Source organism: Xyrauchen texanus, chromosome 15 (assembly GCF_025860055.1).
Source record: "Xyrauchen texanus isolate HMW12.3.18 chromosome 15, RBS_HiC_50CHRs, whole genome shotgun sequence".
Classification (NCBI taxonomy): Eukaryota; Metazoa; Chordata; class Actinopteri; order Cypriniformes; family Catostomidae; genus Xyrauchen; species Xyrauchen texanus.
The window spans coordinates 5,104,740-5,128,992 of NC_068290.1; the positions used below are offsets into that span (position 1 = coordinate 5,104,740).

Genomic DNA, 24,253 nt, shown 5'->3' on the forward strand with positions numbered 1-24,253 from the left:
TAAAAAATGGAGATAATGAGATTATTATAGCTCAGAGAAGCAAAAGGGACAAACAAACAATTCAGGTCTTTTTGCAATCAACCATTAAACTGATATGAATCGCACAGAGTATATCATTTAAAACACAGCTGCGGTCCTACGCTATCCATTTCTGCATATCATTTGCGTGTGTTGAAATTATTTCGAATGTTCCTACGCTAGCTCTAATTGATTGTTTGAGTGTTTATATCTAACACAGGGTTATGTTCACACTCTGGGTTACTCTAATGTGATATTAAATGAAAAATTGGTTTACTTATTATCAACACTGACAAAAAAACAAACAAAAAAAACATTTCCATGCTTAAATAAAGCAATAAGCCAGTGCATTACAGTAATTGTGGTATCAGATAGTAATACTGAATGTGAACTTTGGATAAAAGTGTCTGCCAACTGAAATGTAAATGTAATTTTTTTTGTATAGCCTATTTTTATTTATTACATCTATAGTTAACATGAATTGAGCGCAACAGTCTGGTTCCAAAAGTAAAAATTATGGGGGAATATATTTTTAACAATAACATATAAACCTTTTAAAACAGACCTAGCGTGAGCTCCAAGGTTGTTAATCAGTGATATTTCCTTCTTTTAAAGCTATCAGTACCCATTATTTCAACTTCATTTAAAAAAACAAAAACAAAAAAAACTGTGTTTAATAACAGAATTCCCGGTGAGGAACTGCACAACTCATGATACTGAAGGGAAACGATCAATCCACAATGCAACCAACAATGTGCGCCAAAAGATCTCTGCAGCAACCACCCACCCCGTGACACACTGTGAATGATGCAATCGAGTCGACATCCCACACATTTAAACTACTTATAACTTACTGCATAAATCAAAATATTTCACATTAAATATGTTGTTTCTATACTTACAATAAACAGCTTTAAATCAATTGTTGTAAATTTGTCATTAGTTTTTAATTTATTGATGCAATTCGCAATGCTTCATGGGTTTGTAGTTTACTGCCTTATGAAAGACGTTAAGTACATAGTCTTGTACAGTCTTTATGTCTGATTTCCAAATACGTTTTTTGCTTCAAATCAAAGTTTGTAATGTTGTGATGCACCTCGAAGATGGTTGGTTTGGTTCTTGGCTTAAAACTTTTTAATTAAAGATTTTAATAAATCTCTATGAAAATAATAAATACTAAAAATGCTTCTGGAACCAAGATGGGCGGGCAATGTCTGACTCAATATTGTTTATGTTGCATCCTTCATAAGCTTCAAAAATGCATATTACAATACATTTTAGCATACAATGAAGTTCAACATGATGCATCTGCAAAGGAGGCCAACTAGGAAAATTTCCACCTTAACCGTCTGCTTTGGGTTTTTTTAGAATACGATTTGGAGCCATGCGAGGACCCTGGTGTGCCCAATTTTGGCAGGCACAATGGTGGCAGCTTTGGCATTGGTGACACCCTGATGTTCTCTTGCGATCTTGGTTACCGCCTGCAGGGTGCTCGGGAGATCACTTGTCTGGGTGGTGGTCGGCGCATATGGGGTGCACCTCTGCCAAGGTGTGTGGGTAGGTGGTCAGCTGCTTTCATTCACTTAGACGTCCAGACTTCAAACATCTCCATGGTTGCATTAGAGTATAAGATTGTTGACTATGGCATGACATGTTGACAGTGCAGACTTTTTTGCTACAGTTGCGCCCTAATTTCCATTTCAATAGTGTAACTTATTTACTTTGTCATTTACTTATTAAAAGTAGTACATGAAGAAGTACGTCATATTTAACATTTCAAATATTAGTAAGATAAATCTTATAAAATAAATCTATTATTTTGCTTTTATTATCCAAATATGGGTAGAATGTTTCATTTTTGGCTGCACGATCAAATAGTTTTCGTTGTTCATGTTATTATCAAGGTAAATATTAATTATCACAGATGGCTTTAGGACAAGTTTACAAATTCTTAATTTACTCAAATGCAACTGATTGTTTGAAATGAAAATTCTAGATGTATTTTATCAGTCAACTGCATGTTGTCGACCAGTCAAAAGTTTGGACACTTGCTTTAAATGTATATTTCTCTTGATCTTTAAATTTTTTTGGATCTAACGGCTTATTCTTAAATGATTACAAATATTTTTGACAAAATAAATTGCACTTAAAATTATTATTATTATATTTGTTATTATTTATTTGTTTTTAATGAATGTGTGAAGTTGCCTAGCAAAGGCTATATGGGAATTTATTCAATACTGTTTAAAAAGCATCCCATGATGCCCCGCATGACGTTAATTGTAGTTTTAGCTCTTCTAAAAAAGATTTTGCTTGTCACTATATCATTTCCGTTTATGTTATTTAATAGTGTTTTTAATGTCTTTGCTATAATTGTAAAATGTGAAACCCAAAAAACTAAAGAACGAGTAGATGTGTCTAAACTTTTGAGTGGCAGTGTACATAAACGTTCTCTCTATAAATACCTTGAATAGTTTTTACTTATATACTTCCCAAAATTAACACGTTGTACACGTTGTTGTTTCACTATGTCACTTCGGTCCTCCATTGTCCATAGCTGAGTGCGGCTCGACTGTTTCAAAGAACACTGGCATCCTGTTGTCCCCAAACTACCCCCAAACATATGAGAACAACCACGAGTGCATCTACAACATTCAGGTCCAGGCAGGAAAAGGAATTAACATTTCGGCCAGTACTTTTCATCTCGCTCAAGGTGACGTTCTCAAGGTAAATATAAAACCTCTATAGAATATAGATTGATCAGTAGTCCCGGTTGTGTGTCAATAAATAAAGATTTTATTCTTATATAAGGGTATGGGTGTTTCTTACAATGGAAGTGAAATCCATAAATGTTAACATATTCACTGTTTTAAAAGTATAGCTACAAGACATAAACAATATATGTATTAACATGATTTTAGTGTAAAAAAATCACTTACTAACCTGTTCTGTGTGAAGTTATAGCCAATTTTACGACTTGTAATGTCTACAAACCTTAATCTATACTATAAAAATTACACTTAAACATATAGCTGCAAGCAGCAATTAATGGGGTTCAAGCTATTAAGTTTCTTTAAGTACATATGCAACCAATATTAAGTATTAATTAGACTGTCCATTAGCACCTAAAACAATGATAAAGTGCCTTCATTTTTCAGAACCATTATGAGTGGCAGAGGTGCACAATGTTTTCATGTGTCCTCAGATTGACCTCCTTCATAAATGTTCAAAATTTGGTGGTAATATCTCATTCCATTCAAGAGTTATAACCAAGTACATGTGGCCACACCCACTTTGAAAGGTTTGGCTTACCGATGTGACGATGAATCACAAGTTCTAAATTTTTTTAATAATTATTGATGATGGCATTCCAGATAATCTCTCATCACTGGTTTGGTTCCGATCGGGTGAACGGCCTAGGACAAGTTTGAAAAAGTTGTTTTTAAAGTAATCTTAATTATTTAACAAACTATTTAATTCAAACCAATGCTTCTTGAGGCAAAGTTGTTCAGAATGAGAAAAGCTATCAAATGGAATGAATAACGTGTGACTGAGTGAAACACAGCGTTATATACAATGATTTACACACATGAAAACACGATAGTGCCACGATAACCCGTTGGCCAATTTTTTTCACATTTTGCACAGACCTCTTGGGCCAAGAGACAAATAGGCCTACCACGTTTCATTCCGATTTGCCTTTTCTAATCCTGTCTTATAGCTGCTAAAATCTGACTGGTCGATGGCGGCCATGATTTTACGATATGAGACTGTCCTCGTAGACCTTGAAGGCACCTTGAACAAAGGCACTGTATGCTAAATTTCAAGTTGATCGAACCAAGGGTTCTATAGTTAGAGCCATTTTCTTTATTATTATTATTATTATAGTAACACCAAGAGGCTGAGGTGCACAATTTCCTCAGAATGACCCGATACATGTGTGGACTGAAGTTGGCGATAATATATCAATCCGTTCATGAGTTATAAACATTTTAGTAAAAGTGGCCACGCCCACTATGTACATTTTGGCTTACTGTTTGACGATATATAGAAAGTTTAAAATTCCTTTGATAACTTTTCATATTGGGACTCTGCTGAATCTTTCTGCACTGGTTTGGTTTGGTTCCAATCGGGTGAACGGCCTAGCACTAGTTAATTTTTATTTTATTTTTTAAATGATCAAAAATAGCAGGAACACGAAAGGGCAGAGTATTTTGAAATCCAACAGAAAACATTGAGGAGGCTACAGGTGGCCACGGTCACACATGTCCTAACCTGATGGCAAACGAGATGCGATAAATATATATTTTCTCTGATAATCTCTGAGTTTTTGTCCTAACAAGCAGTGACGAACGACGGTAGATTCTATCGATAGCTTGTTTTCTATTTTCGACATTGCGCGGGTAACTCCGTCCACTGTGTACTGGCATAAGTCCAAAAACCTTTTAAAAAATTAAGGCTGGGCATATAAATGCATCAATTATTCAACTACAAACTCTTCAGACATGTTTAGTAAGTTCTGTTCTCTGATTTTTGAGAAGCTGTGTTGTTTTGTTTGTCACTATCGCTGTGGCAGACCTATTTTTAGATAAACTATTTTTCGCATTCAAGCGCCCCATGCCACCAGGGAGCTTCTTGAGCTGTTGCTCTCATGCATTATCATGAACGTGTACAGGAGGTCAATTCTCAGTAAACATTTATTACTAAATAAGACATTAGATTTTAGGTTGTTTCTCACCAAACCTTATCGTATGCTTTCATAACAGTCATGAGTCTCATGGAATAATTTATTAGACTTCTGAAAGAGGTAGTCACTATAAACTGCCTTTTTATGATATCACTGATCACAAAATGTTTCATACTGCACAGCTCGTACCAGCTTGCTACCATTACAGTCACCCCCCCTAAACTCCACTGTAACCAGTCCTGCTCGACCCACTCCACACGTGATTTAAACCAGTGTCCCTAGCATGGGAGGTGGGTGCAATAACAAGGAGGCTAAAGGCTACAGCCACTAGCATCAGTTGCTAGTGCGCCTCTTGAGGCCAGGGGAGTGAGTTTACACACTGCACAGCAAGTACCAGCTGGCTACCGTTACACTAGAAATGACACTGTAATAGGAATTGCCATGACTTTCATAAGATTACAGAAATAACATAAATCTGCTGTAATGCATGAAAAGAAATATACTGTAAGACATTTTTAGTAGACAAATTAAATAAACTACTGAGAGTGTGAAAAATGCCTTAATAAGACTTTACTTTATAGAAATTCTGGTTAAAAGTGCCAGAAGCTGATTAAACACCCAGATATACCAGATTCTATACATTTGATGTGCTACAGCAGCTGTTGGCTTATTGAATCTGAAGAAGAATTTTTGAAGACTGACACTGACTGAAAACACACATGCTTTTTTTTCAGTTGTATGATGGTCCAGACAGCAGTGCAGAAGTTCTAGGAGCTTTCACAGGTTCCTCTATGTTGGATCAGTCGTTGAGCAGCACATCGAATCACCTGTGGCTGGAGTTTTACTCTGATCAAGAAGAAACAGCAGAGGGATTTAAACTTGTTTATACTAGTAAGCTTATTGCTCTTCTCTGTTTTTCACAGATGATTAGTCATCGTTTACATGACTTACCCAAACATTAAATTTCCATCCACATTTACTAATGTTGTTCCAAACACGTATTCCTTTCATTGCATCTTTTGTACATACAATGAAAGTGAATGGTGACTTATCTCCTTTTGAGTTCTTTGTAAAAAGAAAATAAATAAAGTTATAAACAACATAAAAGGGAGATGAAAGGGACCAAAAAACAAAAATTTCCTCATAATTTATTCACCCTCATGCCATCCCAGTATTCTGCAGACACAAACGAAGATTCTTAGAAGAATATCTCAGCTCTCTAGGTCCATGAAATGGTCCTTATGTGAATGGTGGCCAGTTCTTTGAAGGTTCAAAAAGAGCATAAAGGCAGCATAAAATTAATCCATATGACTCCAGTTGTTAAATCCATATCTTCCGAAGCCATATGATAGGTGTGTGTGTGAGAAACAGATCAACATTTAAGTCATTTCTTTACTATAAATCTCCACTTTCACTTTCCCACCCTTCTTATTTTGTTTTTGGCGATTCATATCGCCACCTACTGGGCAGGAATATAGTAAAAAAGGACTTTAATATCGATCTGTTTTTCTCCCACATCTATCATATCGCTTTTGAAGAAATTAATTGCGCTACAAAAATTTCGGGTTTTACTATCCTTATGGGGACATTTGGTCCCCACAAAGTGATAAATACACGCTCACACACACACACACACACACACACACACACACACACACACACACACACACACACACACACACACACACAATGTATTACTTTTAATATGAAACCCTTTGAATTAACAGCATCCTATTTGTGGACCATAGTTGCTATTGCCATTTTCTTTTAATTAATGGTCTTTCTTTTCTTCTGAGCAGTTTTCTAACGTGTCTAGCACACATTCACATTGCCGTATTATTTGATATCTTGATCATAATGCGTGCAAAAACTCTGCAGCGAGATTATAGCTCATGGTACTGTGGTAATGGCTCAGCAGGAGGAAAACTTCATGCTGAATGAGGCAAACAGAAGTATTGAGCACATCCTCGGCTCTTTGAAAATTGACTTTCTAATGCCCAGCTCTGGAGGCGTTAAGATGGACTCACTCATTTACTGCTCAATGCATCTTGTTTATATACTGGATATTGCTTGAAATAGTGTGCAAAATTGCAACTGTAATATTTAAATTCAGATCTAAGCTACAGTGGAGAAAAGTAGAAAAATTCAGAACAACAAATCTTTTAAAGGAATGGTTTATGCAAAAATGCTTTATGTTCCTTCAGTTATTAGTGACTGATGCTATCAAGCAAAAAGGACAAAACAACCACCATAATACAGTTGTAAAAGAATTTGGTTACGAAACATGCAAGAACCAATGGCATTCAGTGCCAATTACATAAATAAATAAGTAAATACTGAAAATGGCACATCAGTAACTGAGAAGGCTTCGGTCATTCTCAAAAAAAAAGAATTTAAATAAATAAATAATCGATTTCCCGAAATTTCAATTCAGTTCACTTTTTGCAAATAAACGCTGAGGGTAAAAATGTTCTTGACATTATTTGTATTCATAAATGACAACTTGACTGATGTTCTTTATTTTATTATTTTATTTTGTTTCCCGAATGAGAAAAGGGTTGTAAATGATCTTAAGCATTTAAGCTCTAAAGGTGTTTTTAAAGAATTCCTATTTCTGTGGCATACCCGAAATTAAAGGCATTAAACTTATAAAAAAACAAAAACAAGGAGGGTCGAGTGTTTGATTACATTTTAAAGAAAACGTTTCAAATATTTTAATAATATAGATTATGAAAAATTCTGTAACTCTCATCCTAAGAAACTGCAGAAAAAAATCAAGTAAAACATGAGTCAAAATTTTTATTTTTTTGATTTGATATTATATACCTCAGTGTGTAAATAAGGGCTCCAAAAAAATGCTTTTGTTTTGTTCCTAGTCATGTCAACTGTAACTGAGTAAAAGTTTGTGTTGATACAACAGAGCAATCAAAAGTTATAGCATTAAAAAAATAATTTATCCTAGTGTTGAAAACCATCTCAAAGTGTCCAAAAGGCTCTTCAAACAAATACAAAATAATAATTGTACATAAGAACTAATTATATGCACAAACTTAACAATAACTAAAGGTTTGTATAGTGTGCAGACATGATTTTAGTAATGAGATTTCACAGAATGAGTTTAGTTCTGTGCCATTTGAGTCATCAATGAGTCTGTGTCATGTACCTGGCGCTATCTCCTGGTGGTCATATGTAATTAGTGTGATTGATCACATAATTCTCTGCCCAAATATGAATGAATATCACCACTGGAGGGAGCAATCTGAACTCAATCCATTTGGTTGATGCTACACCATTTCTGATGACATCATGTGATCCAGGAAAGCTAAAGTGTTTGTTCCTAGATAGCTAGATGCTGTGTGCCCCTTGTGCTTTGTGTAGGTTATCTAATGATCTATGCATATGATTACTTTGTGTGTGTGCTCTTTTTAAAGATAATCACCTCATCCAAGTAATGGTGTGTGATATTTTATGTTATGTATATTTTAGGTGAAGTTATAAGCAGAAAAGTGGAATATGAGCAACGCCTGTTCCTATGAAACATAAATGTCAAAGACTTAGCTATTACTCGCTATATTTTTGACAAATAGACTGCTTGTATTCTAGTCTTTGTGAGCTTTCCAACAACATATGACACATGGCTATTTGATGAGTTTAATGTTTTTACCAATTACAATAATATGTACAGTGCAAAACTTACAATAAATTATCAAAAAACGAAACACTCCTGATTTGCCTGCAAATTTCAATGCACTTGTGCAGTATTGGTCATATTGCCTACATACATTGTAAAGAACAGCTCCTAAGCTTTATTTTGTGTTGGTCAAGACTGTAGTTATTAATATTTTGATATTTTAATTTGTTCTCACGGGACTGCAGGCAGGCCTTTACAAGCTTATTTTCTAGGATGATGTCAACAAAACATACATCACTGATCAGATCAAAATCAATAAATCATACCATACATTTTTTTTATTTTATTTTTTATATAAAAATCTTTCACATGAACATTAAACAAAATAACACCAATGTCATATTGAAAAAAAATTCAGTTAAAATGTAAATTAATAACTTTGGTGGGAAAATCACTATATGCTAATATATATATATATATATATATATATATATATATAAATAATGCGCATATAGTTATTTTCCCACCAATATATATATTTTATTGCCACTAACCTGGCAAACTTTGGCAAATCTTGTGTTTAGCTCATTCAGTATGTTTATATGCACAGCTATAAACAAGCCATAGCAGGTTTTTGCATTGTCGATCTACAGTTTTTACCCGTCTCTCCAAGTATACATGACACAATACATAACAAATCGTACATAAAATCATTCATTGGTTTGTTTGTTTTTCATTGTTATATTTTTGTACAAGCATACTCATACAATTTGTTACAATTTTGGCATCTCGTACTATTATAACAACTTGTCATGAAACTTGAACGGTGTGCCTTTACTCCCAATACAATTGTGTAAAGCCATCCAATCAGATTTAAACTTTCCAAATTGAGAAAGTGCCTTCCAGTTTTGTGTGCAACATGGATCATATGGTCAGCGAACTCCCTAACCCATAACCCTTCTGTTAATATAGCCTGAGTTAATAAGAGTTAACACAAGACTAGATATTAAATGTAAATAATTTGCCTCTAAAATGATTCCAGCTATTAGCAGTGCAATCTTCTTATTCATAAACATTGTATTTTCATCTCCCGTCAGTAATGTCTTAATTAGCAGACACCGTGTTTCCCATGTTATTGTCTCACATCATTATCAGTCTGCATGTAAAACAAGTTTTGCTTGTAGTTTATATTTCTTTGTTGTTTTGTGTGCATAACAAGGTTGCATTATGCAATCTCAAAGTGAAATTAATAATGCTATTTCTACAGCGATGTTCCACCGGGGAAGTAAACGTCCGGGTGGATTGTGTTCTTTTCAGCCCACACCTAGTTTTAATGAATTAATTAGCTGTATCATTCTCTTTAAAATCTGATTAGGATTAAATGCTTGTAATGATATTATTTGTGCTCCTGTTCACTTTAATTAGATATGACATCAAAAATACAAAGGAAATTGTGTTTGTTCATAAAATGTAATTGAACAAATCAGAAATAATAGAGTGGGAAAGCTCCGTTTTGAAACTCGAGCAGTTCTATTGATTTTCAGAGGTTACATTTTGAAGTGATATTATTTTAAAGGAAGTTAGCTGCAGGGCAGGGCAAAGGATTAGCCCTCTGGACATTTTTCTATTAATATATTTTCATGATCTCCAGCAGCTTTGTGCATTTCTGCTTCTTTTTGGGTGGTAATTTTCACATCCAACACATATTGATGTTCCCCATTCATACCAAAGCATGTCATAGCAGTGTTACTTTTAAAAAAAAAAATATTTTCTCACTATTATCACTTATGATCTTATGTTTAGTAATATTGCTCTAGAGTGTGTATATATATATATATATATATATATATATATATATATATATATACAGGGGCGAAAATTTCATCAAAATGTTGGGGGACAATAAACATAACAATTCTCAAGAGCAATTTTTGAAGGGGACACCAAGGGGTTTTTTGTTGTTGCCCCGTTTGCATTTGTATTATTTTATTTCTTAAACAATTATTTTAAGAATATATCATTATATTATTTACAATACACATATTTTAATGATATTTTAGGGGGGGACAACCCTCAGATAGGGGGGGTCCTGACCCCTATGTATATATATATATATTTTATTTCTTTAAAATTTTCAATGAATTTTGAATTTTGTTTTAATTTATTTATAATGATGATTATATTTGATTTAAATTATTTACAATAAGAATTATTAATAATAACTTATTTTTTAAATTTTCTAATATACATTATAAATGTATATGTTTAATGGCTTTAAATTTCTTGTGCCATTTTCATGTTTAATGAAGGTGAAATTTTGAAAAGGTTTAAAATAAAAAAAACAAACAAACATTAATTTGTGCTCATTTTTGTTTTAGTTCGTTTTGGACTCATGGAAATGTAATTGTTTAGTTTCAGTTTTTTCCAGTTATGTTTTTAAAGATGTTTTTATTTCAGTTAACAGGAATATTTTCATTTAGTGTTCATTTTAGTTTCCGTTAATAATGATAACACTTGCAGACGATCATTTGAGCACGCTGATTCAAATTTTTTTCTTGCAGGTTTTGAGCTTTCTCACTGCGACGATCCCGGCATGCCTCAGTTTGGGTCAAAAGCGAGTGATCAGGGCCACTTCACTGGCAGTGAGGTCACATACCGCTGTGATCCTGGTTATAGTCTCCATGGCAGTAGCATACTGAGATGTATGACGGGCGAGAGACGGGTGTGGGATCACCCGCTCCCCTCTTGCATAGGTAATCCACTCTCCCACTAGTTAACACACAGCAGGGCGAGACATTTCTGCAGCCCATAGTATGTATAATGTTCACAGTATGCAGTTTTTGTGTGCATGGAATACTCTGATGACCTATTACTTTTGCCAAAATGTGCATGTATACTCTCAACTTTACCTTCTATACTCAGTGTGACAAATGAAACAGAAATAATTACAGATGCTATTTTTAACGTCTCTTTCTAGACATATTATTTGATCAGATATGACATGGGTGTATCTTTAACTTAAGGCAATTTCATGTCCTAGGGCAGGGGTGCCCACACTTTTTTGTGTGATGATCTGCTTTTAAATGACCAACTCATTAAGATCTACCAACTAAAAAAAAACACAGTTTAATTTAAAATAAGAAAATGCTTGTTGGGACTACTGCATGTATCCCTACATGGAATTCATCTGGTAATTAATAAAAAAATATATAATAATGTTCAGTGGTGATATCATTCAGTTTTAAAACTAAACACAAAACACCTACAGCACAATAGATTACAATAGTCAGGTCATTTACCTTATTCTGATGACGAGTAAATATTGACCAGGCGAGGTTGTTTATTCAGTTGCCATGACAACTAGGTTTGCGCATACGCGCCTTCCAAGGACTTCTGAGAACAGAGCGCGAAATTGCGATGCTACTGCCCGGATTAGCTACTGTCTGATTCCATTCAGTTTTGCTTAATCCGGGCAGTAGCATTGCAATTTCGCGCTCTGTTCTCAGAAGTCCTTGGAAGGAGCGTATGCGCAAACCTAGTTGTCATGGCAACTGAATAAACAAAACCTCGCTTGGTCAATATTTACTTGTCAAGTGCAAGTCAGACAGAAACTAAAAGAAGGAAAGACATTATATTTATTTTTATTAAAATTTTACGAAAGTACATTTAAATTTTGTGCGATCTACCAGCATTGCCTTTGCGATCGACTGGTAGATCGCGATCGACGAATTGGGCACCCCTGTCCTAGGGGTTAACTTTTATTAAAACAAACTAATTTACATTTTTTCTTCTCTTTTTGCTATGTAAAGCACCATTAAAGTTGATTTGGATATTTTTTACCAGGTCTTCATCATTCATTTTTTGTACTTTTCGAATATTCTTTATGTATTGATTTTACTATTTTAGACTTGCCTTTGAAAATATATTATAAAAATACAAATGACTACTTTTAAAACTATTATATTCTAAACAAAGATTGAAATAAATATAAACCTTTTACATTTTTATTGTGTACAATTTTTTCTATAATCTTTTAAAAAAAGTCTCACTTATTGTAGTAGTGTCATTTCCACAACAACAAACATTTTGCCGCTAATAACATGTTTTACAAAGTCAGAAAAGCATGCTTGATTTGAAATATGACAAGTCGTTTTTGAATAAAACAAAGAAAATCAAAGTAAATATCACTTTTATATGGTTTTGTGTATTATTTTTATTTCATATTTGTATTGGTAGTCATCTACAATCAAGCTGTAATTTTGCCAAATAATGCACATTTTTTACAAATATATTTTAATTGCGTGCTTTTTGGATTCATAAAAATGAGTTATTAAATTAGCCTTAACTGAACAAAGAAGTTTGTATTCTATTAAATAAAAAATAATGTTTTATATATATATTTTTTTTTTTACAGTAAATCAGCATCATTTCCACTATAGAATTCTATTATTACACTATACAGAATTTGAGATGTGTTGGAAATGACACTGAGAGTGTGATTTATTTATTTATTTATTTTTTCTAACAAGACTTTAATTTCTAGAAGTCAATATTGCTAAATGTGCCTGAAGTCAAAGAAACACACACAAACTGCAGAAATAGTAAAGAGTAGTATTTTAGCATGCTAAACATGGCCTTATTCTGTAGTTTCACATACTATAAAAAAAATAAAAATAGCACCCAGTATACAGTACATACTGCACCGTATTTTGTTGTAGTATGCTTACCATTTTGATCATTGCCATGTGCAGTCTTTTTGCATGTTTTTGTTGCTAATAATTGATGTACAATAGCTTGCCATGTCATGCGTCTCGCATCAGTGCTCGAACGATAGCTCAAGTTTTTACTTTCAACACTATTTCCTTCCTCCCAAGATCTTACATGTTTAAACCTTATTAATTCAAATTTGATCCCTGTCTATTGCGAGGATTTGTGTAATTGTGCTTTGTTAGCTACGCATGCCTCATACAAACACAAGATTATTAAACGCTTAAGTGCATTATTTTTCCAATGTTAAAGTTCTTTATTCATGTTTAATATGCAGAGACAACTGTAAGTAAGCCATTTGTACTGTAAGTTGACATTCACAAGCTGTTTTACTTCTGTAATGTGATTAAAGCTGTGTAACATTTTTACTGTTAAAGGAATATTCCGGGTTCAATACAAGTTAAGCTTAATCAACAGCATTCGTGGAATAATGTTGATTAAAATAATAATACATTTTGACTTGCCCCTCCTTTTCTTTTAAAAAAGCACTTACAGTGGAAGTCAATAGGGCCAATCAGTGGTGACCTATATGAGAGTGGAGTGCTGAGATCTTTTCAAAACATGGTTCAACATTTTAGGATTCCTAGATCTCTTTTTTTAGGTATATACAGCTGCGCCACCTGCCCTGTACTATTTTAGGGGGTAGCATACACTCCCCTAAAGTGGCATATACTCTGGAAGTGGCGATTATTGCTTTTGGAAAAGGTCATGAGGCATCAGTGTATTACTCCTTGCTAATTCAGAGTCTGGGTGATGGAGCTTTAACTTCACTCAAGAGAGTATGTGAGAAAGATTTAAACTTGGTACTGGAGGTGGGAGCGTGGGCTAAGATTAAAAAAAATATCAAGACTTTTACTGGAGTCTTAATTTAATTTAATTTAATTTACTTGGAGACTTAAATTCTTAAGTCTAAAATTCTATTGGACCCCCTCTAGATTGTATAAGCTTGGTCTTAAAGACACACCCACCTGCTGGCCATGCCAATCAGAAGATGGGGGCACAATCCATGTTTTTTGGAGATGTGTTAAGATCCAAGAGTTTTGCTGAGGGTTCAGAGCATCATATGTGAAGTTGTTGACACTCAGATTTCATATTGCTCCAGTTTGTGTGTTTTGGGGGATGGGGCGGTTCTGCATGTGGGTGATGAATATATGGAGAGCTGGGTCCTGACCGGCGTGATGATTGGCAAGCAGTTAATCCTCAAGGGACGGAGGTCATCTGGTGCGTTCTCGTTTCGTGAGTTGTGCATCGAGTTGGGCAGGGTGGCGGCTTTTGAGGAGATGGTGTATAGAAGGCTGGCTAACATGGATATTTACATTAGGAAGTGGGGCAGCTATCTGGCCTTTTTGGAGGGCTCTCAGGGAGGGGCAGCGGAGAGGGACTATTGTTTTTTTGTTTTTTTTTATTCTTTATTTTTATTACATTTTTATGTCTAAATATTTTTATTGACTATATGTGTGTCTTAATACACAAATAGACAATAACAACAACAAAAAATACTCACTTTTTCAAAAGTATAGTGATAAAATCACCAACTTTCTGTGTAAAGATATAGACAATTTTACAGCTTCGTTGCCATGAAGATTTAATGTCAACAAACCCTAAAACTCTGAAATGACTTTACAGCTCAAATAATACACAGAAGAATTCATGTAAGTGCTTTTATGAAATTAAAAGCTTGACATTTCTGCCTTTAAACCCCATTCACTTCCATTCTAAGTGCCTCACTGTAACTTCGATATTTGTTTTTTTAAAGAAAAGGTGGGATGAATCTTCTTTTAATATACATTCTCTTATCCCAGTTTAATATTTAGAGACAACATTAAGTAAGCCATTTGTAGGTTAATTTCCCTAAAACTGCAAACGTTTGGTTACGTATGTAACCTCCGTTCCCCGAGGGAGGGAACGACACGTTGTGTCGGAGAAGCGACACTAGGGGTCTCTCTTGAGTGCCGATATTCACCTCTGACCTATTGAAAAGGGCCAATGGGAGTTGGCAGTCAGTATTTGCATACCCCGCCCCCGCATACGGGTACTTAAGCGGGGCAAATACGGAAGTTTAGTCAGGATTTTTCTGAGGAGCCGGAAATGGTCCGGCCACAACAGTGGCTCGGTTCAGCGACATGGCGGAGGAAAGACACAACGTGTCGTTCCCTCCCTCGGGGAATGGAGGTTACATACGTAACCAAACGTTCCCCTTCTGTCGCTCTCTCCACGTTGTGTCGGAGAAGCGACACTAGGGGACCCGTTCCAATCTTGCCATGCGCTGAACTGTGTACGTGAACTGCCGATACAGAGGCGGGCAGGGATTTCAACCAGTGCCGCGCATCGTCTGTACCCGGCTGCACGTACCCTTCCCCAATGCCCCATAAGAACATCGGAATCCTTCTAGTTACCCTGGAAGGGGAACAAGGCGATGTTTGCCAACATGCGAACGGGCCAGCCTGGCTGGGCCTCTTTTCTCTCTATGTTTCTCGCATAGAGCAATCACGGCCGGGGCCCTTACACACATATAGGGAAGGGGATCTTACCCAGACCCTGCGGAGACCACACCTGCCCTTTTTCTCGGGGAGAAAAAGTGGTAGACACGTCACACGGCCGTCTTAGGGCTCGTGTGGAAAGTATGGTGCGGTGGTAGATCCAGCCTCGAAAGGGGGGAGTTGCTACAGTACGGCGACCGGGGCAGCTGTAACTGCCTAAGGGAGACACAGGGGTCCGCTCGTAAGGGGACAGAACCGTGGAAATACACACAGGGGGAGTCCGAGCAGGAGGCCTTACCTGTGGAGCACCTATACCAGTACAGGGTAGCCATCAGGGTACCCGCAGTGGCTTGGGTCGGCGAGTTCCTCCGCTGAACCGCGGACCCGGAGGGCTGGGGAGGAATCGAGTGGGGCGCCCTGGGAAGAAGGCGCACTACTTTAACTTGATGTCAGGAAAAGGGCGCTGGGCGCAAGCGATCCACACGGCCGGTCGGTCTACATGTTACCGAGTTCTACGGGCTCGGACCTGACAAAACACGAGACGCAACCGACTCGGCGCGGAGGTTGTAAAACCTCGCGAAGGTGTTGGGTGTTGCCCAACCCGCAGCTCTACAGATGTCTGCTAGGGAGGTGCTCTTGGCCAGTGCCCACGAGGATGCAACACCCCTTGTTGAGTGAGCTCAGACCCGCAAGGGTAGGGGCACGGCCTGGGTGTGATAAGCCAGTGTGATGGCGTCGACAACCCAGTGGGCGAGCCTCTGTTTGGAGATGGCATTCCCTTTCTGCCGTCCCCCAAAGCAAACAAAGAGCTGCTCAGTGCGTCTGGTGCTCTGTGTGTGGTCCAGATAAATGCGCAGGGCGCGCACTGGACATAGCAATGAAAGGGCTGGGTCTGCCTCCTCCCGGGGCAGCGCTTGCAGGTTCACTACCTGATCTCAGAAGGGTGTGGTAGGAACCTTGGGCACATAGCCCGGTCGCGGTCTTAGGATCACAGACGTGTCTGCCGGACCGAACTCCAAGAAAGTGTCACTGACAGAGAATGCTTGCAGGTCCCCGACCCTCTTGATAGAGGCGAGCGCGATCAGCAGGGCCGTCTTAAGAGAGAGGGCCCTGAGTCCAATTGATTCAAGCGACTCGAAGGGAGGTCTCTGGAGTCCCGCCAAGACTACCGAGAGATCTCAGGAGGGAACTAGGCCTGGCCGGGAGGGATTCAACCTCCGGGTGCCTCTCAGGAACCTGAGGATCAGGTCATGCGGCAATGGTGGGCGGCAATGGCGGCAACATACACCTTGAGGGTGGACGGGGACAGCCTCCTGTCCAGCCTCTCCTGTAGGAACAGGAGCACTGACTTGATCGCGCATCTCTGTGGGTCTTCAGTTCGGGAAGAACACCAATCTGCGAACAAGCGGCACTTTAGGGCGTAAAGGTGCCTGGTAGAGGGGGCTCTGGCTTGGTTGATTGTATTCTAGCGATCGGCCGGTAAGCCGGCTAGCTCTTCCGCATCCCATCCAGGGACCAGACGTGGAGGTTCCAGAGGTCTGGGCACGGGTTCCAGAGTGTGCCCCGTCCCTGAGAGAGGAGGTCCTTTCTCAGGGGAATTCGCCAGGGAGGAGCTGTCGCGAAAAGCCTGAGTTCCGAGAACCAAGTCGGAGTGGGCCAGTAGGGGGCCACCAACGTGACTTGCTCCTCGTCCTCCCTGACCTTGCACAGCACCGGTGCAAGAAGGCTCACTGGGGGAAATGCGTACTTGCGCAGCCCCACGGGCCAGCTGTGTGCCAGCACGTCTGTCCTGAGGGGAGCCTCTGTTAGGGCGTACCAGAGCGGGCAGTGGGAGGTTTCCTGGGAGGCAAACAGGTCTACCTGGGCCTTGCCAAACCGTTCCCAAATCAGCTGGACCGACTGGGGGTGAAGCCTCCACTCCCCGCCGGGCAGGCGTTGTCGTGATAGCACGTCTGCTACGACGTTGAGCTTGCCGGGGATGTGAGTGGCGCGCAGCAACTTGAGTCGCTGCTGGCTCCATAGGAAGAGACGGCGGGCGAGTTGTGACATGTGGTGGGAGCGTACGCCGCCTTGCCGATTTATGTACGCCACCACCGTGGTGCTGTCCGATCTCACGAGTACATGTTTGTCCCGAACTAACGGGAGGAACTTCCTGAGAGCAAGAAGGACGGTCAGCAACTCCAGGCAATTGATGTGCCAACGCAGCAGGGCCCCTTTCCAACGGCCCGCTGCTGCGTGCCCGCTGCACACGGCACCCCACCCGGACCGGGAGCCCTCGGTCGTGACCAGAACACGTCGGGACACCTGCTGCAGGGGCACTCCTGCCTGTAAAAAGCAGAGGTCTGTCCAGGGTCGGAGTGTTTTGAGGCAGGCGGGGGTGATCCTTACCCGATGTGTGCTGTGGTGCCATGCTTGTCTCGGGACTCGAGTCTGGAGCCAGTGCTGGAGTGGTCACATATGCATCAACCCCAGCGGCGCGACCGCCGCGGAGGACGCCATATACCCCAGGAGCCTCTGGAAAAGTTTTAGAGGGACCACCGTGCCTGGCTTGAAGGAAGCGAGGCAGTCCAGCACCGACTGAGCACGCTCGCTCGTGAGACGTGCTGTCATTGAGACTGAGTCTAACTCCAACCTGAGAAAAGAGATGCTCTGAACCGGAGTGAGCTTGCTCTTTTCCCAGTTGACCTGAAGCCCCAAGCGGCAGAGGTGCCGGAGCACCTGGTCTCTGTGTGTGCATAGTAACTCTCGAGAGTGTGCTAGGATGAGCCAGTCGTTGAGGTAGTTGAGAATGTGGATGCCGGCTTCTCGTAGCGGGGCAAGGGCCGCCTCTGCGAACTTCGTGAAGGCGCGAGGGGACAGAGACAGGCCGAAGGTGAGGACTTTGTACTGAAACGCCTGGCCGTCGAATGCGAACCGCAAGAAGGGTCGGTGTCGTGGCAGAATTGAGACGTGGAAGTACACGTCCTTCAGGTCTACCACTGCGAACCAATCTAGATGCTGAACGCCAGCCAGAATATCTCTCTGCATGAGCATTTTGAACAGGAGTTTTAACAAGGCCCGATTGAAATCTCGCAGGTCCAGGATTGGTCGTAAGCTGCCGCCTTTCTTGGGTACAATGAAGTAAGGGCTGTAGAAACCCTTCCTCATTTCGGTTGGAGGGACGGGCTCTACTGCGCCCTTGGCTAAGAGGGTCGCGATTTCCGTGCGCAGGGAACTGGCATGCTTGCCGTGTACTGCGGAAAAGCGGACGCCCCTGAAGGGGGCCGGTCGAATGGTCCGGTGCAGCCAGCGTGATGCATTGGGAAGCGAAAGCCATGCTTCCCAGCTCTGCGCTAGGGGCACCAAGGGGACTAGTATTTTGTTCGTACCAGGCGGGGCCTCGCAGCGGGGCGGAACAGGTAATGCAGCGTCGGGCGGCTTCGTCGCGGCCTGAGGCTGAGGTGCTGAGAATAGACTCAAAGCACTTACCTTGCTCCGCACACCCAGCAGGGGGCAGGTTCGTGACTGAGGAGGAGGTCTGATGCTGGCGTCCTCTGGACTCGTCTGAACCGGCCAGCCGGGGGACAGTTGTGGGCAGGCGGAAGGCTGGATCGCCGCGTCCGGTGTACCGGGACTGTCATAATCTGAAAGCAGATTGCCTTGAGAAAGGCATTTGCGGGCCAGGTGACCCAGAGGCAAAGGAAATAGCTCTTATTGAGAATGTGGGTACCACAGCCCCCGTCAGGGGGTGTGGCAAATGAAAAAACAAAGAATTCTCCTCCCAGCCCTCCACCGGGGAAGGAGCGGTCTTACCACCTCCGGAGCTAACGTCTTCGGCTCTGGGTCGGCTGTCTCAGGAACGCTTGGGAGCCTTCCGGGTCCTAGAGGGGGTTCGTGAGACAGGGGGCGTGCGCTGCCTGCGGGGTGCTCGACGCTGGGGCTGAGAGCTGGGCCCGGGTTGAGGCAGAGCAGGAGCTGTTTTCTTCGCAGGGGGACGCCCTCGGCGGGCAGACGGGGCAGGGCCCGTAGCGGCAGGTCTGCGGTGGGGCATGATGCTTGAGAGATGGCCTTCATCGCTCTCAGGGCGAGGTCGGTCGCTGAGCGCAGTTCCTGCAGCACATCAGGATCAGGTCCACCCCCTGGGAAGAAGGAGCAATGCGGGGTGCAGCTGGGGTGGCTTGCTTTCTGTTGAAAGCAAGCCGCGACCGCAACATGGTCGCGACCGCAACATGGTCGCAGTGAGAACATGAACCATCCACAAACGCCGTCTCGGTGTGATCGCGGCCCAAACACACAAGACAGCGCCTGTGACCGTCTGAAGCGGAGAGCACTCTACCGCATCCAGGAACAACACAGGGGCGGAAGGGCATCTTGAAAAAGACGCGTTCTGAAAAGAACGTTCAACGCCGCTGTGTTTTGCTCTTTTAGAGAAATTACTCTTTTAATAGGAATTTACTCTTTTAATACACAGTGTGTGTGTGTGTCTGCGCTGTCGAAGCGCTCAGGGGCAACAATGCACGCCGTGCAATGTAAAGGAGAAAGCCGCTGTTGTGCGCCGTCAAGATCCAACAGCATGCAGATCGTCAGAGGAAACAGGAACGTTTTAATGTGGTGTGTAACTCGCAGCAAACTGCAGACAGACCATCGGCTCCGAAGAAATTTTCTGACTAAACTTCCATATTTGCCCCGCTTAAGTACCCGTATGCGGGGGCGGGGTATGCAAATACTGACTGCCAACTCCCATTGGCCCTTTTCAATAGGTCAGAGGTGAATATCGGCGCTCAAGAGAGACCCCTAGTGTCGCTTCTCCGACACAACGTGGAGAGAGCGACAGAAGGGGAACAGTGTGTTTCTGTAGTGCTTTCAAAACATTGCTCTGCATATTTGAGCATCCTGATCAGCCCTACACAGCAATACTGGCTCGACCAATAGCCGGTTCTCGCCGCCTCCTTTCCGTTGTATACTTTACACTGGTGCCGAAACCCAGGAAGGAGGAGGGATACGCCGTAGTAGAGTTCTCGCCACTACTGTCCACCCCAACGCCGACTGCGAGGGGAGAAGGGGCTCCTAACCCACCGCCTGGAGCGGTCAGGGCCGCTGCCAGGGGCGGAGGAGTTCCCTACCAGCCGCTGAAAAGCGGCGGGATTTCCGGCACCAGTGTAAAGTATTCAATGGAAATAGGAGGCGAGAACCGGCTTGACGAAATAAATAATGGTTTGATGATAAACTTAAAAGACAACATAAACACACACATGACGGACATGTCCGTAAACGATCTCTCTCTCCCGCACGATCCCCTGCAGTCGGCCTTTATTCCTCACGGTGGCTTCATTAGCCTAATACGGGACCGGGTGTGTAGGATCACGACCCGGCCCCACCCTCCGCCCTGCCACAGTGAGGTTTCGGCTTGATTTTACTTGATTTTATCTGTCGGGAATTGATTGGATCATGAAAACTGAGCATTACATACTAGAATGAAGAGTGGTGGTTGAAAAAAAGAGGGATTTTTGACATCATCCAGAAAGAAAAGTTGTTTCAGAGGCCAGTTATTACATTTAGATAAAAGCTTACAGAGACAAAGTTATTCTTTGCAACAACATACACGGATAATTAAGAAAGTAAATATGGCTCATTTTGATTTCATATTCATTTTAAAATAAATCTAAATGTCTATATCTCTGTGGTAGCTCAGTAGGGCACTTCAGCACATTTTGCTTAAATGTTTGTTGTTGTTGTTTGTATGTCGGTGTCATTTTGTTTTATTGCATATGCTAATCAGATTTTGGGTCATTGCTCAAAGTTTAATGTGCTCACAAGAGCTTGTAATATTATGACTATATAATCTTTAATTCGTGGAGCAGTGCAAGCAGGAAATACTTGATCAACAAACATGCTTTTTTAATTTATTCTCATTTTGAGAGTGAATGTTCATTACCATTCTGAAATGGCCAGCATATGTTGCATTTTGGATGCTAGTTTGCTGCTTCCAATGGGACGTTGGTGTACTGGTTTGTCTAACAGGCTGTAGACAATAGACATCTGGTCTGCTCAAACTTCAGTCTGCAAAACGTTACATTTAAATTTCCAGGTCAACCAACAAGATGAGTTAAGTCAACAAATGAATTAGCTATGTTGTGCCCTGCTGTATTGAACTCAATTGTGAGACAAGTTTCCTGTGTACATATTGTGAGGGTTACTATAAGTATGATGCATGGAGAGGCTGTCTATTTAGAGCAGGGGTCGGCAACATATGGCATGCGACAACAAGAGAGAGAAACTAGTATTTTATTTATATGAAGTCCCTCGCACATGCCTGCCAGTCTACTTCTTGATTTTATGCTTTCTCATAATTATGCAGATTGTTTTACCTGGTTTTATGTGATCATTAACTGAATGAAAGCTAAACACTATTAAAGTGTGATGAGACTGCTATTCAGTGGACAGGCACATTGCGTGCAAAACATTTGTGCATCATGAGCCCCTGATATCGCGGCGCAGATCAATTCAGGCAGCGCTTGAACACTTTAAACGTGTGCGCATTGTCGTGCTGCGCAGTTGAGCGGATGACATCATTTTTGTATTTTATTGCATTTTTCTTGAAGAAATGCAATCATTGTTTGAGATTTTAAACCCAGCATGTACGCTACTTAAACCACAAAGACGGTGACTCTTAAACTAAGGCTACGTCCTAATTAATCCGGGTACATATCAAAGCTGCGTTTTCGTTTTTGATTTGCTCATGCAAAAAGTTGCTCATCCACACTAAAACATATGTATGAAGACTCTTTTTGTGAAACACAACTATCGCCAGATATCAATTCTGAGTAAACTTCCTGTCACCTTTGAAGGAATGCAACGTGAATGTTGTACAAAGTACTATTTATCTTTGACAACATGGGCCGCCATATTGATTGATTGGGTTGAATGGATCTCATGACTTCGTTTTCAGATATCTCCGTTTTCCTTGTCTGCACTAAAATTGGGGTTACAGTGTTTTCTAATTCATCCACTTGGGAGAGCGTTTTCGAAAAGCTCAGTTTTCGCTGTCTCAGTGTGGACGGATGGCCGAAACTTAGAGAAAAACATGCATTTTCAAGCTAATATGTATTGAATTGGCCTAAAATGGTTCAAAAGTCTGATTCAATATCCAAATTAAACCTGATAGTTAACAAAATTTCATTTTTAATATTTTATTACATAAAATGAATAATACATATTTAAGATTCCATGCAATTTCTAGGTAACGTATCAAATAAGTAACTTTGTGTCAGTCATTTATGATGTTTCTTTTCAGTTTGAATGGTTCTTTTGAGACTGACTTACTTTGTTTTAGGGGAGGCTGGAGACCTCAATGTTTTGTATGTAAAAATAATAATAGTGATGATTGGTGCTAGCCCCTGCAAAATTCGCCACCATGATTCTAGGGTAGTTCCGATTAAAGGTATTTGTTAAACTATGTCCCTACTGTAAACCTATATGTAACAATATCTATCAGGAAAAGCAAATGTAAGATGAAAAAAGCAACCATATAATTTTGTTAATACTTTATATGACACTTTCGGCTCACGTGCCAACTTGTTTGCTCTTCAGGACTCGTACCTGGTTCTGTGCATCTCAAGTGCAACACTCTAATGTTTGCACAACAAATTGCGCAGTAGATCAACTGATAAAGTGTATCACCTTAAAAGTAAAAGTGTTTAGATGTCATAAGATAGCATTGTGTGAGGCACAGGGCGAAAAGTCAGTGTTTATGAACTGATAATCATCCGTTTTACTCGTAATTTGTGTGAGAGGGAATTAAATGAATTGCTGTTGTAGTGCCCCTACTGTTCATTTCACCAGGAAACTGCCGTTATACATACAACGAGCTATGTAAAAATCATTTTGCAAAAATGTTAATATAGTAACGTGTTTCTATGAGACCAGTGTGAACCATTAAACTGGATTTTCATTTTCTTTTCTAATAGTGTTGACAATGTGTATCTGAAAAATAAAAATTATGGATTGTTTTTACATGATTTTTTCCAAAGTATGCGGTACTGAAGAGCATTTTCAAAAGTCTCTTGGTGGAGGACAAACACCATTCCAGTATGAATGAGATTCAGAAATGTAGCAGAATTAAGACATTTTCAACCAAAAAACATTGTAATATGGGTGTTGCCGAAGAATTCAATGCATACTTGAATTGCGTCATAAATTGGATTTTGACATTTTGGGATGCAACAGTACGTGAAATCATGCTTGCATTCAAATACATATGTAGATATGTTTTAGGCTTTGGAATTCAAGCAAATGTTGCATTTCAGTACATTTTACTCTCAAATATTAAAGGAATATTCTGGTTTCAATTCAAGTAGGCTCAATCTATAGTTTTTGTTTCATTATTACAAAAAAATATATATAAAAACAAAAAATCGAGTTTACAGTGAGGTACTTACACTGTTAGTGAATGGGGCCAAATTTTGGAAGAATGATTTACATACATTTTTCTGTTAAAATGTGTTTAAATTGTGGTTTTTGCATTTACGTTAAGTCATCATAACAACGGAGTATTGTACTTGTATTGAACCTAAACTCATCGGTTAACGGAAATGTTTACTTTTGTGTGATATTGTGTAACGGGAGCCAGCTGGTGTGTGATAGCTATGCGGTATGTGTAAACCTCACTCCCCAGGCCTCATGGGATGCACT

At 40.2% G+C, this 24,253-nt stretch overlaps 1 protein-coding gene across 1 annotated transcript in view; it reads left to right on the forward strand.

Annotated features, from left to right (window-relative positions):
* Positions 1–24,253, forward strand: part of csmd3a (CUB and Sushi multiple domains 3a) — a 372,265-nt gene that overhangs the window by 153,040 nt on the left and 194,972 nt on the right. Inside the window, exons 21-24 of the mRNA XM_052143551.1 lie at positions 1,387–1,575; positions 2,576–2,745; positions 5,440–5,596; positions 10,898–11,089. Coding sequence (XP_051999511.1) covers positions 1,387–1,575; positions 2,576–2,745; positions 5,440–5,596; positions 10,898–11,089 — 708 coding nt within the window. The remainder of the gene's footprint in view (positions 1–1,386; positions 1,576–2,575; positions 2,746–5,439; positions 5,597–10,897; positions 11,090–24,253) is intronic.